This window comes from Triticum aestivum, chromosome 1D, assembly GCF_018294505.1.
Source record: "Triticum aestivum cultivar Chinese Spring chromosome 1D, IWGSC CS RefSeq v2.1, whole genome shotgun sequence".
NCBI classification, from domain to species: Eukaryota; Viridiplantae; Streptophyta; class Magnoliopsida; order Poales; family Poaceae; genus Triticum; species Triticum aestivum.
In genome coordinates this window covers 410,850,792-410,865,559 of record NC_057796.1, presented here as the reverse complement: position 1 = coordinate 410,865,559, position 14,768 = coordinate 410,850,792, and the positions used below count along the sequence as shown (strand labels likewise).

The 14,768-nt window shown below is 47.9% G+C and overlaps 1 protein-coding gene across 1 annotated transcript; it reads right to left on the bottom strand.

Annotated features, from left to right (window-relative positions):
- Positions 1-409: 409 nt before the first annotated feature.
- Positions 410-981, bottom strand: LOC123171760 (blue copper protein 1a-like). The gene is made up of 2 exons (XM_044589054.1): positions 808-981; positions 410-729 (listed from the first exon to the last, which is right to left on the bottom strand). The coding sequence occupies exons 1-2, from the start codon at positions 968-970 to the stop codon at positions 410-412; spliced, it is 483 nt and encodes a 160-aa protein (XP_044444989.1). The 5' UTR covers positions 971-981.
- Between the last annotated feature and the right edge of the window lie 13,787 nt (positions 982-14,768).

Here is a 14,768-nt window from a genome sequence, read left to right as displayed (position 1 = left end):
AGGGATCAGCTAGGTCCGGTCAAATCTTAATGGAGTAAAAATCTTAATGGAGTAAAACTACTCCACTAAGGGATGATTCCGCCGGATCCTCATTTATTTTTAGGGATCGGTTAGAGTTGCCCTAAGAGAAGGCATTAGCAAATAATTAAAATAGCACGAATCTCAGAGTAGTATCCAACTTGAATGAAGCCCAAATAATTGTAGTCACTGAAAAATAGCAATTCTGTTTTCTATAATTTCAGTGATAACTTCACCGATACACTGCAAGGAAAGATAGCTTCGCAAATAAAGAAATGAAAATTCTTCTAAAAAACAAATGAAATTAATCTTTAACCTATGAACAATTCAAGGGCTCAAACTCACAACGCTTCGTATAACAACAATATGTAGAAGGTCGTCTTGTGGGAGCCTAGAGCACGAGCATGGCCGCGGCGAGCGCGGTGACCGCGGTCGCCGTGCCACCAAAGCGCCCCTGCAGCTTGCCAGCACGGTTGGTCGGGGCAGGCTGGGGAGTCGGCTCGGCGGTGTCGAGGACGGTAATCTTGAGCTTCATGCCGCTCTTGCAGTGCGGGCCGACGCCGCAGAAGAACCACCGGCGTCCAGCCGTGTCGAGCGCGAGACGGTCCTTGCCGGAGGTCCTGACAACGGCGCCGGCCGTCTGGGTGCACGCGACGAAGTCTGCACCGCCCACCTCCACCAGATTGTGGGCGGGGCTCCCGTACTTGAACACTGCGTTATGCAGTAGTTAGCAGGAAATTAGTTTCGCGTCACAGAGAAAATGACGTACGCGTGGCCGGAATAAACTACCTAGCGTGTCGCCGACGACGAACTGATTGGTCTCGGCCCAGGCCGTGTAGTTGAAGTTGAGGGTCCAGCCCTTGTCGTCGCCGACCATGTGCTCCGTGGCGACGGCGAGCACCGGGAGGAAGGCCACGGCGAACACGGCGACAATCATCTGCTTGGACGCCATCAGTGACTGAGTACGCAGCCAAGCTAGCGAGATGACTGGCTTGTGGCCTGTGATGGGGTGGATGCAGCTCGTGTGTTGTGCTTCTAGCTCTGGCTTTGCCATAGTTGCCAGAAATTCGGGTCGATCGGGTCGAGGAACGGGGTCACGGGTCGAGGGTCGCCACCCCTCCGGAACGTGGTACGACGAGGAGTATACTTCTTTGAAACGCTAATTGGGGACGAGGATCGCGATCCAAAGATTTTTGGGTCGATGACCCCGGTACGATCGCCGGTTCGTGGTACGCGATACAAAGATCCCCACGATCCTTTCAAAAATATTACGATCTGTGTTGATATATTTCCCGTATTCCAGTCAAAACAAAATCACATCTAACTTTTTTACATTAAATTGTCATTTATCTCAGCAACTAATTAATAGAAATGGGGCCACATGTGCGCTAATGACTGCGCCGTGATTTTCTCAGCTGCCAGTTTTCCTTTCACACGAAGCATTCTTCTCCAGGAAGTATCCCAAATCCCTCTTCACCGTCCTTCGTCTGCAAAACTCCAGCGAACCAGCCCCCCATGGATCCATCCTCAATGTCCAAAGCCTCCAAGGTTCTCCTCCTCCAGCGTCCCCTCGCGTACGACGTATGCATCATTGGCGGTAGTGGAATGGGAGAGGCCTCATGCAGTAGCGGACAGATCGAAGCGCCGGCGTCCGGCAGGGAGTGGCGTATCGGGGAAGGGCTGACGCCGGTGGTCCGGCGGTGGAGCGCGGTTGCGTGGTGCCCTGGTCAGCCTCCATCCTCATGAACTACCTTACGTCTTGCATTACGTTTTGGGCCAGCACCATCGATCAGGGTCGCGATCCCTCCATCGACCAGCTCGACCCGACCTCGTCCCCGATCCCCGATCCGGATCGATCGACCCTGGGTCAGGGATCGCACCCTCGACCTGCGAACCAGGCTACTATCGCTTTGCACGTACTCTATATATAGGGAGGTAGAGACAAAGCTCAGTGATGACTATACGTACGTATAGTAATCATCGTTGGCACGCGTCTTGTCTCTGACCGGAGCTATCAGCAAGCAGCTGGCCGATGGCGGCGCCGGCAATGGTGTGACGAGTTGAATGCGTCAGTGTGGCGCCAAATGTAGTATTGCATTGGCTTCATCGAAACAGAGGATACGCCGCATCAGTCACAAGGGATGCTCATTGTTTGGTCATGTTAAACTAAAGACGTGTTCTTGATTTGACACATATTTTTTGATGTACTTTTTTCTTTTGCGTTATGTTTTCGGTGTAGATGGACATGGACACTTGGGCCGGCCAGGTTCGTCGATGTTTTGGTGATCCTCCGCGTGGCAGCAGAACATCGTCAAGGCCAATCTTAGCGCTCTACTGGAATCGCCGTGTTTGCCGAGTTTCGTTTAAACTTGGCAAAACCTAAAAACAACTCGGCAGTGTGTTTGCCGAGTTCCGTTCTTGGTAAAAGGGACTCGCCTGGGACAGGTTGGCCGTTATTAATATTGCCAAGTTCTTATTATCTGGAACTCGGCAAACAGTTAAATGGCGAGTGCCAAGTATCTGAGATCAGAAACTCAGCAAACGGTTGAATGACGATTGCTGAGTATTTGGAGAACTCGGCCCCTTAGTATTTAGTGCCAAATTTTGACCACAGATTTAACTAAAAAACTAATGCATGTCATCAAAAATTATATTGTTGGATTCATATTTGAATATAGTTTTCAATGTATTATTTATTGTTACATGCATTAATATTTTATTAGTGAAATTTAAGATCAAATTTCGACACAAAATATGAGATGGACTAATAAACCAGGACGAAGGTAGTATCTGAGATCAGAAACTCGGCAAATGGTTAAATGGCACTCGGCAAACAGGGGGCGCTAGATGGGACAACCAGTTAACGACAGAGCCACATGACACAAACATTTGTGGAGTTTCAACTCGGCAGACCAACGACACGTGCGCTGCTAAGGTGTGGCATATCCTATTTTTCTGAGTTGGCCTTGTCAGGAATTCGACAAACAAGAATTTTGAACTCGCTAGAAAGACAATGCATGTGGTGCTAACGCGTCGTATATCCAATTCACCGAGTTCACACGGCCAGGAACAAGGCAAACCTTTGCCCAGTTTTGAACTTGGGCAATCTTATAATTAGCGACCCAAGCAAATCCCCTTTTTGTAATCTAATGTTGGCCGGTGCTAGGCGTAAACCGGTTGATGGCAGGGACTTTTACACCACCTTGTCAGCCGTCCGATCTGCCTACTAGTGGCCGTTGGATTACACCTCGCGCCGGGAAGCTTTCAACGCAGCGCTATCACACCTCGCGCAGTGCTCCAAGCCTCCAACGTAGCATCGACGCGGCCGGCCAGCTCCATTGCAGCCCCGGTGCAGCTCCAACGCGGCACCGACGCTCCAGCGAAGCTCCATTCCAACTCCGGTCGAGCTCCACTGCAGCCTCGGCCAAGCTCCAAAGCAGCACTGACGCTCCGGCGAGCTCCATTGCAGCCCGGGCGCAGCTCCAAAGCAGCACCGACGGCCCACGCAGCACTGGCGCGTCCGGCGAAGCTCCATTTCAACTCCGGCGGGGCTTCAATGTAGCCCTGGCGCGTCCGGCGAAGCTCCATTGCAACTTCGGCGAGGCTTCATTGCAGCGACGGCGATGCTCCCGGCTGCCTGGCGTTGCTCCATTGCAACACCGGCAGAGTTCCAATGCAATGCAGCAGCGGTGGCGCTGGTGGTGACGGTCTCCGGCGATGTTTCATTGCAGCCCCGACGGTGACGGTCTCCGGCGAGGTTTCGTTACAGCCCCGACGGTCTCCGGCGATCCTCCATTGGAGCAGCTCGCAGCCCGGGAGGCACATCGGTACCCCTCGCAGCAAGGGTGTTGTTGAAAAAACCGGCGAGCCACCACGTCGCTCGCTTGAAGCACGGACGGAGCACCAACGCACCAAGGCGTCTACGGCCGTCGGGATGCCGACACAGCAACTTTCTCCAAGGCTGTCGCGCTGCATTGCAACCTTGTGCTCCCGCGGTGGAGCTGCAATGGAGGGCTCGGCACCGGCTACCCTGTGCTCCCATGCAGCACTCGCGCGGCGGCCGGTGGCTGGCCTTGTCATGGTGGTGAACGAGAGCGGCCGGTGGCTGCCTTGTTATTGTGGAGAACCAGAGGGACTAAGAAAGGAGAGTCGAGTGGATAAGCTGGGAATGGATGGCTCGCGTTGTTTCCAGAAGAGGATAGAGACGCGCTGAGCCACTGGGGCACGTGGCAGCCGAGGGAGGAGGTTGACGCGAGCGAAGAAATCAGCCGGATGAAACGAATCGTTTTCCTCTAATATTAGACATATCACAACAAATGGTTTTAACTACACATTAAACCCATTAACAGTCGCACAAAGGACGCCCTCTCGCGATAGCCACGTCGGCAGCGGTGCACTGGTCGTGCGGTGAATAGTAAGAGAAAAAGGTGGAAACGCGTGGGATTGAGAGAGAGAGAGAGAGAATAGTGCTTTGCTTCTCCTCCCACGCAACTTCCCCTCCCCTCGCTCTTCCACCCTCGAGCGGCGGCGGCTTGGGTTGCCGCCGTCGGACGCGCCACTGGCTTGCCGGCCGTCGCTGCCTCATCTTCCCTTCCCTCTCCCAGTGCCCGCCCCCTCTCCCCTCTCTTGCCCCATTTCTCCCTTTTATCCTCTCAAGCCTGAACTAAGCGGCGGGCATCCAACTCCAGGTCCATGGAGGTGGCCGGCATGAGGGCCATCGACCTGGGTTGCCTTATGGCCGAGGGGCGACGGCCATCTCAGGGCAGAGGGAGCCGATGTCGCTGGAGGGAGATGGTGGTCCAGTTGATGGCGTCGCAGTTTGGCTTGGCTGTGGGCGGCAAATGGGTGCGAGATGCATGGTGTTCGACGCCACGCCTATAGATGAGGAGGTCCACGCCGCCTCGCCAATATCCAGCGTATCTAGCTGTAAGATTTATGGGTGGTCTTTCTCTCCGGCCCCTTCCGCACCGTCATGGACGCCATCGAGTTCTGGAGAAGATCCTCTACCAGGTAACCAAACAAACACACGCATTCAGGTTCATTAACGCTTCCTGCCTATCGTATCTGTAATATAAAGAACAGAAGGGTGAACATTTCTTCAGTTTTTCAGAGTCAATGATCCATTGGTAGAGAATATTCTCTACCAGGTAAAGTAGCAAAACAAATAGATGTTCAGGCTCCTCTGCAGAAAATTGATGAACATTTCTTCAGTTTTTTACAGTTGACGATTCATTGAGTTTGCTGTAGCAAACATTTGATTCAGATATTTCAATCCCCTGTTGTGATTGCATGGTGACCAGGTGATTGGCGCTGATGCTACGGTGGTCCTCGTGGTGCCCGAGCCCGACGACTACTGCGGCGCTTCGCCCAATCTTACCTTGATGTTCTTGCAATCGCTACCCGGACTAGGTAAGGGGCCGTTGCCCTGCAACATGGCTGTCTCACGAGCTCACGATTGGCATGGTTTGAATATTTTTCACATATTTTTGACTGGGTGATGAGGAGACTTAGCCCTTGGATCCCTCCGTCTCGTTGGGCCAGGGATCTCGTCTGCGCCGCGTCGCCGCCGGTATGGAGGCCCGGACTCGGGCAGCCGCAGCGGTGTCGGGTGTGCCAACGAGGTCTCTAGGGACCGCGTGGTGGGCATGACCTCTCCTGGCTCCCGCCCCCCGCCCGCGGCGACGAGTACCAGGTCGCGTAGCGCCTCCAGTCCCAACTCATGGTCATGCTGGACAAGCCCCATGACGTGCCTTGGATTCAGTTGTGGCGTGGGCTGGAAGACATAGGGTGTTCTCTGATGCGTACCAAGAGGTTTGGTCGGTTGAGGCCAGGTATGAATAGCTCCTGAGGCTAATGGATGGATGGATGTGTGTATGTATGTATGGATATCAAGGTCATGTTGCTTGGTGAGCAAAGGCCGGGGGTACAACCTCCTTTTCGGTAAAAAATGAGTGGCGATGATGATGACGCTGCCTGAAATAAGCATGTCTTGAGCAATCAAGACTGTTGTGGCCCGTGGGTACTAAATTAGAGCCCACCCTTACCTCTCTTGCAGCCTTTCAATTCATCGGTAATGTTGGATGTTCTGCACCTCGGATGGTCGTTCTGACGAGTGATAACCAGGGCAGTTCGTTTACATTGTGATGGGTATGTTATGCAGCAAGAGATGTGAGGGTTGGGCTTGAAGATCAAAGAAACAACTGAGCCCTCTTTTGCTGTGCTACAAATACACAAAATTTCCTTATCTACTATACAATGTTCTTCTTTCTTTTCTATTCCTCTATTGTGTTTATGTGAATGAAGATCCATCTGGACTTGGGATTTATGTCTTTCTTTGGTGATGAACTCAACCACCATAAACTTACTTGGATTGATTTATAGTTGGGTTGTTTACATACTCATGGATTTGATTTTGTGCTATCGCCCTTGTGAACAATCTAGCTATCAGGCGAGAATCGATTTGTGGCTCTCTTTTTTCAAATGGTCGTTATGTGGTTCTTGGGGACTCATACTCTGTTCTGTTTCTTTTTTTACCTCCTATTTATGGGCTCACTTTTGTTAGGGAGTCGATTCAGGACTAGATACGTATCTTGTCGCTTATCTCGAGCAAGTCAGGTGCCAGTATGTTTGGGTAAGTGTCCGCGACGGAGCAGGTAACTTACGGCGTTGACACTGCCGGGCTCACGGTCCTCATCGCAGCTGACCACAACCCACCCAACCTACTGTAATCCTTTGTTATTGCATTGCATTGCAACCTCATGCTTGATGGCGCATCTTGGTTGTGTGGTGTGATGGAAACATATTTTCAGTATTTGTTTTGTCATATGATGATGATCTCTTCCCAACAAGTAGTCACACAAATTATATTCAGAAATCTGGTGGACATCTCTGAGTTTTGCAGCTTCATGATGCATGATTAAAATTTGGCATTAGACAAACAAAAAATGTGATCTGCCTCTCTATTTTTTTTAATTCTAGAGTAGCACCAAATCGAGACAGAGCTAATGTAAAATTAGCTTTTTTGAAAGAAAGTGTACAACGAAGATTGTGTTAATGCATCAGATAGGATGTGTGCACTTATTTTTGTCATCGATCTTTGATCCCCACTGGAACAACTTTTTGTGATGATGGCTGCAATTATATGTGATACAAAAGGTGCACCTTGCCTGTTTGTTCAAATGGAAAAGAAAATACCCCGTGCTTTTTATAGTACACATTTCCTTACATCCATTCCAAAAAAATTAAGCACCCATGCTTTTTAATATATTTTGACAAGGCCAGGGCCTGGGGAAATCCCCACATTGTATATCTGCTATTTTATTCAGGAAATTATTTATTATTACCGCGTTTCTCTACATCATTACATTCTGTAATTCATTGTATCTGCTTTAACTCATAGTCGTATCCTTGTCTCTATTCGCTTAGGCTCCTCCCCGCTTCACTTCTTTGAGTCTATCACCATTGTCCTTGTAGTTTTGTGAGTCATGGTGCTCATGCCTCTCACTTTCCACTTTCTAATCATGAATGAACAACTAACTAATGTTCTATTGTTATGCTCTGACTCTTTTAATACACTTGGGCCAACCTATGACAGATTCGATTCGAATGCAATGTGTGCTTGCCTTCATTCATTTGACCATATGGACATAGCTTCTGCTAATCCTATATTTACATTTCAGTTGCTCATATAGTCACAAGTAAATTCAACTGTGTTATTTCTCTCTTGTACTATGTTATATTTATTTCCATTTGAATCTGCTTTTAATTAATTGCATCTCTTACTCACAGGGCGGGGGGGGGGGGGGGGGGGGGGCATGTTCTAGGGTTGTTGCAACAAATCTTTGAGCCAAGAACCATCAGCTACTGCGGTGCTAGTTAAACCCGCTCAACCTGTATTGGTATCATGAAGACATGTGGATCAAGATGTGCATGTTGAAGGAAAACTTACCCATGATTTTAAGAGTGATTCTGAATCTTCAAGTGGAAGCAAGGAGTCATCAGGTATGCTTCTTTCATTAGATGCCCTGTTGAGGTTCAGATCAACAACCACGTTGCCCTAAAATCCTAAATCTGTCTTTCCCCAGGACATGTTCAGAAAATTGTCAACCCTCTCTGCTATGCATGACTCTCTCAGAAAACTTCATGTACTATGTGAAGTTCTGATCTTATGAGCTTTTGTATCTATGTTAATGCTCAACACTTTATTACCTAAAAACCCGAACACTATTCTTGTGGATGTAGTTGTGAAAGAATCTCCAGGTTAATGTAGGTTTTATGCATTTAAGAAACAGACATTCAAAAATTTGAACAAACACTACCTGTTGAAGGAAATATGCCCTAGAGGCAATAATAAAGTTATTATTTATTTCCTTATATCATGATAAATGTTTATTATTCATGCTAGAATTGTATTAACCGGAAATGTAATACTTGTGTGAATACATAGACAAAAAGAGTGTCACTAGTATGCCTCTACTTGACTAGCTCATTAATCAAAGATGGTTATGTTTCCTAGCCATTGACATGGGTTGTTATTTGATTAACGGGATCACATCATTAGGAGAATGATGTGATTGACTTGACCCACTCCATTAGCTTAGCACTCGATCGTTTAGTATGTTGCTATTGCTTTCTTCATGACTTATACATGTTCCTATGACTATGAGATTATGCAACTCCCGTTTACCGGAGGAACACTTTGTGTGCTACCAAACGTCACAACGTAACTGGGTGATTATAAAGGTGCTCTACAGGTGTCCCCAAAGGTACATGTTGGGTTGGCGTATTTCGAGATTAGGATTTGTCACTCCGATTGTCGGAGAGGTATCTCTAGGCCCAATCGGTAATGCACATCACTTAAGCCTTGCAAGCATTGCAACTAATGAGCTAGTTGCGGGATGATGTATTATGGAACGAGTAAAGAGACTTGCCGGTAACGAGATTGAACTAGGTATTGAGATACCGACGATCGAATCTCGGGCAAGTAACATACCGATGACAAAGGGAACAATGTATGTTGTTATGCGGTCTGACCGATAAAGATCTTCGTAGAATATGTGGGAGCCAACATGAGCATCTAGGTTCCCATATTGGTTATTGACCGGAGACGTGTCTCGGTCATGTCTACATAGTTCTCGAACCCATAGGGTCCGCACGCTTAACGTTTCGATGACAGTTATATTATGAGTTTATATTTTTTGATGTATCTAAGGTAGTTCGGAGTCCCGGATGTGATCACGGACATGACGAGGAGTCCCGAAATGGTCGAGACATGAAGATTGATATATTGGAAGCCTATATTTGGATATTGGAAGTGTTCCGGGTGAAATCGGGATTTTATCGGAGTGCCGGGGGGGTTACCGGAACCCCCCAGGGGTTAATGGGCCATAGTGGGCCTTAGTGGAGAAGAGGAGAGGCGGCCAGGGCAAGGGCCGTGCGCCCCTCCCCCTAGTCCGAATAGGACAAGGAGAGGGGGGCGGCGCCCCCCTTTCCTTCTTCTCCTCCACCTCTTTCCCCCTCCACTCCTAATCCAACAAGGAAAAGGGAGGGAGTCCTACTCCCGGTGGGAGTAGAACTCCTCCTGGCGCGCCCCCTCCTGGCCGGCCGCACCTCCCCCCTTGCTCCTTTATATACGGGGGCAGGGGGCATCCTAGAGACAAAACAATTGATCGTTTGATCTTTTAGCCGTGTGCGGTGCCCCCTTCCATCATAGTCCACCTTGATAATACTGTAGCGGTGCTTAGGCGAAGCCCTGCGTCGGTAGAACATCATCATCGTCACCACACCGTCATGCTGACAAAACTCTCCCTCAACACTCGGCTGGATCGGAGTTCGAGGGACATCATCGGGCTGAACGTGTGCTGAACTCGGAGGTGTCATGCGTTCGGTACTTGATCGGTCGGATCGTGAAGCCGTACGACTACATCAACCGCGTTGTGCTAACGCTTCCACTTTCGTTCTACGAGGGTACGTGGACAACACTCTCTCCTCTTGTTGCTATGCATCACCATGATCTTGCGTGTGCGTAGGAATTTTTTTGAAATTACTACGTTCCCCAACAGTGGCATCCGAGCCTGGTTTTATGCGTAGATGTCATATGCACGAGTAGAACACAAGTGAGTTGTGGGCGATATAACTCATACTGCTTACCAGCATGTCTTACTTTGGTTCGGCGGTATTGTTGGATGAAGCGGCCCGGACCGACATTACGCGTACGCTTACGCGAGACTGGTTCTACCGATGTGCTTTGCACACAGGTGCCTGGCGGGTGTCAGTTTCTCCAACTTTAGTTGAACCGAGTGTGGCTACGCCCGGTCCTTGCGAAGGTTAAAACAGCACCAACTTGACAAACTATCGTTGTGGTTTTGATGCGTATGTAAGAACGGTTCTTGCTAAGCCCGTAGCAGCCACGTAAAATTTGCAACAACAAAGTAGAGGACGTCTAACTTGTTTTTGCAGGGCATGTTGTGATGTGATATGGTCAAGACATGATACTAAATTTTATTGTATGAGATGATCATGTTTTGTAACCGAGTTATCGGCAACTGGCAGGAGCCATATGGTTGTCGCTTTATTGTATGCAATGCAATCGCCCTATAATGCTTTACTTTATTACTAAGCGGTAGCGATAGTCGTAGAAGCATAAGATTGGCGAGACGACAACGATGCTACAATGGAGATCAAGGTGTCGCGCCGGTGACAATGGTGATCATGACGGTGCTTCGGAGATGGAGATCACAAGCACAAGATGATGATGGCCATATCATATCACTTATATTGATTGCATGTGATGTTTATCTTTTATGCATCTTATCTTGCTTTGATTGACGGTAGCATTATAAGATGATCTCTCACTAAATTTCAAGATAAAAGTGTTCTCCCTGAGTATGCACCGTTGCCAAAGTTCGTCGTGCCTAGACACCACGTGATGATCGGGTGTGATAAGCTCTACGTCCATCTACAACGGGTGCAAGCCAGTTTTGCACACGCAGAATACTCAGGTTAAACTTGACGAGCCTAGCATATGCAGATATGGCCTCGGAACACTGAGACCGAAAGGTCGAGCATGAGTCATATAGTAGATATGATCAACATAGTGATGTTCACCATTGAAAGCTACTCCATTTCACGTGATGATCGGTTATGGTTTAGTTGATTTGGATCACATGATCACTTAGAGGATTAGAGGGGTGTCTATCTAAGTGGGAGTTCTTAAGTAATATGATTAATTGAACTTAAATTTATCATGAACTTAGTAGCTGATAGTATCTTGCTTGTCTATGTTGATTGTAGATAGATGGCCCGTGCTGTTGTTCCGTTGAATTTTAATGCATTCCTTGAGAAAGCAAAGTTGAAAGATGATGGTAGCAATTACACAAACTGGGTCCGTAACTTGAGGATTATCCTCATTGCTGCACAAAAGAATTACATCCTGGAAGCACCACTGGGTGCCAGGCCTGCTGCAGATGCAACTGACGACGTTAAGAACGTCTGGCAAAGCAAAGCTGATGACTACTCGATAGTTCAGTGTGCCATGCTTTACGGCTTAGAACCGGGACTTCAACGACGTTTTGAACGTCATGGAGCATATGAGATGTTCCAGGAGTTGAAGTTAATATTTCAAGCAAATGCCCGGATTGAGAGATATGAAGTCTCCAAGCTGCAAGATGGAGGAGAATAGTTGTGTCAGTGAGCATATACTCAGAATGTCTGGGTATAACAATCACTTGATTCAACTGGGAGTTAATCTTCCGGATGATAGCGTCATTGACAGAATTCTTCAATCACTACCACCAAGCTACAAGAGCTTCGTGATGAACTATAACATGCAAGGGATGGATAAGATGATTCCCGAGCTCTTCGCGATGCTAAAGGCTGCAGAGGTAGAAATCAAGAAGGAGCATCAAGTGTTGATGGTCAATAAGACCACCAGTTTCAAGAAAAAGGGCAAAGGGAAGAAGAAGGGGAACTTCAAGAAGAGCATCAAACAAGTTGCTGCTCAAGAGAAGAAACCCAAGTCTGGACCTAAGCCTGAGACTGAGTGCTTCTACTACAAGCAGACTGGTCACTGGAAGCGGAACTGCCCCAAGTATTTGGCGGATAAGAAGGATGGCAAGGTGAACAAAGGTATATGTGATATACATGTTATTGATGTGTACCTTACCAGAGCTCGCAGTAGCACCTGGGTATTTGATACTGGTTCTGTTGCTAATATTTGCAACTCAAAACAGGGACTACGGATTAAGCGAACACTGGCTAAGGACGAGGTGACGATGCGCGCGGGAAACGGTTTCAAAGTCGATGTGATCGCCGTCGGCACGCTACCTCTACATCTACCTTCGGGATTAGTATTAGACCTAAATAATTGTTATTTGGTGCCAGCGTTGAGCATGAACATTATATCTGGATCTTGTTTGATGCGAGACGGTTATTCATTTAAATCAGAGAATAATGGTTGTTCTATTTATATGAGTAATATCTTTTATGGTCATACACCCTTAAAGAGTGGTCTATTTTTGATGAATCTCGATAGTAGTGATACACATATTCATAATGTTGAAGCCAAAAGATGCAGAGTTGATAATGATAGTGCAACTTATTTGTGGCACTGCCGTTTAGGTCATATCAGTATAAAGCGCATGAAGAAACTCCATCCTGATGGACTTTTGGAACCACTTGATTATGAATCACTTGGTACTTGCGAACCGTGCCTCATGGGCAAGATGACTAAAACGCCGTTCTCTGGTACTATGGAGAGAGCAACTTTTTTATTGGAAATCATACATACAGATGTATGTGGTCCGATGAATGTTGAGGCTCGTGGCAGATATCGTTATTTTCTCACCTTCACAGATGATTTGAGCAGATATGGGTATGTCTACTTAATGAAACATAAGTCTGAAACATTTGAAAAGTTCAAAGAATTTCAGAGTGAAGTTGAAAATCATCGTAACAAGAAAATAAAGTTTCTACGATCTGATCGTGGGGGAGAATATTTGAGTTACGAGTTTGGTCTACATTTGAAACAATGCGGAATAGTTTCGCAACTGACGCCACCCGGAACACCACAGCGTAATGGTGTGTCCGAACGTCGTAATCGTACTTTACTAGATATGGTGCGGTCTATGATGTCTCTTACTGATTTACCGCTATCGTTTTGGGGTTATGCTTTAGAGACGGCTGTATTCACGTTAAATAGGGCACCATCGAAATCCGTTAAGACGACGCCTTATGAACTATGGTTTGGCAAGAATCCAAAGTTGTCGTTTCTTAAAGTTTGGGGCTGCGATGCTTATGTGAAAAAACTTCAACCTGATAAGCTCGAGCCCAAATCGGAGAAATGTGTCTTCATAGGATACCCAAAGGAGACTGTTGGGTACACCTTCTATCACAGATCTGAAGGCAAGACATTCGTTGCTAAGAATGGATCCTTTCTAGAGAAGGAGTTTCTCTCGAAAGAAGTGAGTGGGAGGAAAGTAGAACTTGATGAGGTAACTGTACCTGCTCCCTTATTGGAAAGTAGTTCATCACAGAAACCGGTTCTTGTGACGCCTACACCAATTAGTGAGGAACTTAATGATGATGATCATGGAACTTCAGATCAAGCTACAGTAATTCTCTGCTAATGATGCCATGTCACTTAGATTACGGTTGCTAATCACGCGTTAGTTCGGAACCGATTCAAAATTCAAATTCAAAATATGGCAAACAACATAAGTTTTCAAACATTAAAACAAAAATATTCGGTTAGTGCCAAGTATTACATGGGTGATTATGGTGGAGAAACCACACTTTTATAGAATGCTTAAAGGCTCTAAGATAATTAAAACAGTAGTTAAAACAACTAAATAAATGCCTTTTGTAATTTATAAAATATTAAACTATTCATTTAGTTGCCAAAAAGATAATGGGGAAGTAGCATAATTAATATCGCTAATTTAGGATTTTACATTATAATTTATAAAACTAAATAAAAGAGGAACTAAAATAAAACAGTAAAAGAAAAAGAGAAAACAGAAATAAGAAAATAAAAAGGGGCCTAAGTTCTACTGTGCACTTAGGCCTACTAGCTACAGGTGCGGCCCAGCCCACCTGGAGTCCCCTCCTTCCTCCTACTGCTCATCCGAGCTCGGTGGCCGCCGGGCGCTCGTCGAGGCTGCGGATGGCCACGCGGCGACCATCCGCCGAGCCCCCCGCACGGCTAAGGCCGCCCCCGAGCCCCGGGAAACCCTAGCTACCCCCAGTTTTCCCCCTCGCTCTCTCTATCGCTCCCGCTGCGAGCTTGCCCGAGAGCTCGCCGCCGCGACGCTCGATCCCGCGGCCACCGTGCCCCAATTGCCCCGCCGACGTGCCCGAACGGCTCCCCGACGTCGACTACGTCGACTACGCCGAACGGAACGAGCTGGGAAGCCTCCACGCCGCCGCCATCTTCTTCTCCTTCCTCGGATCGCCGCCGTCTATCGCCGTCGATTCCGGATGCTCCGCGCCTCCCCGAGCACACTGCCACTTCCCTACGGCTCCCGGTGAGCCACCACGTCTCCCCCTCGCTCCCCCGCACGGATTCATCACCGTAGCCGCCGTTGCCATCGCCGCCCGAAGCCCACTCCGCAACGGAGCTCGTCACCGTCGTCCTCGTCGATGTCGTGCTCACCCGAGCTCGCCACCGTGCTCTAGGCCTCGCCAGGACCCCGTAGAGCCTCCCCAGTAGTCCTGCCGTGCCCTCTAGCCGCAGTTCGCGCGAGGGCCGAAGT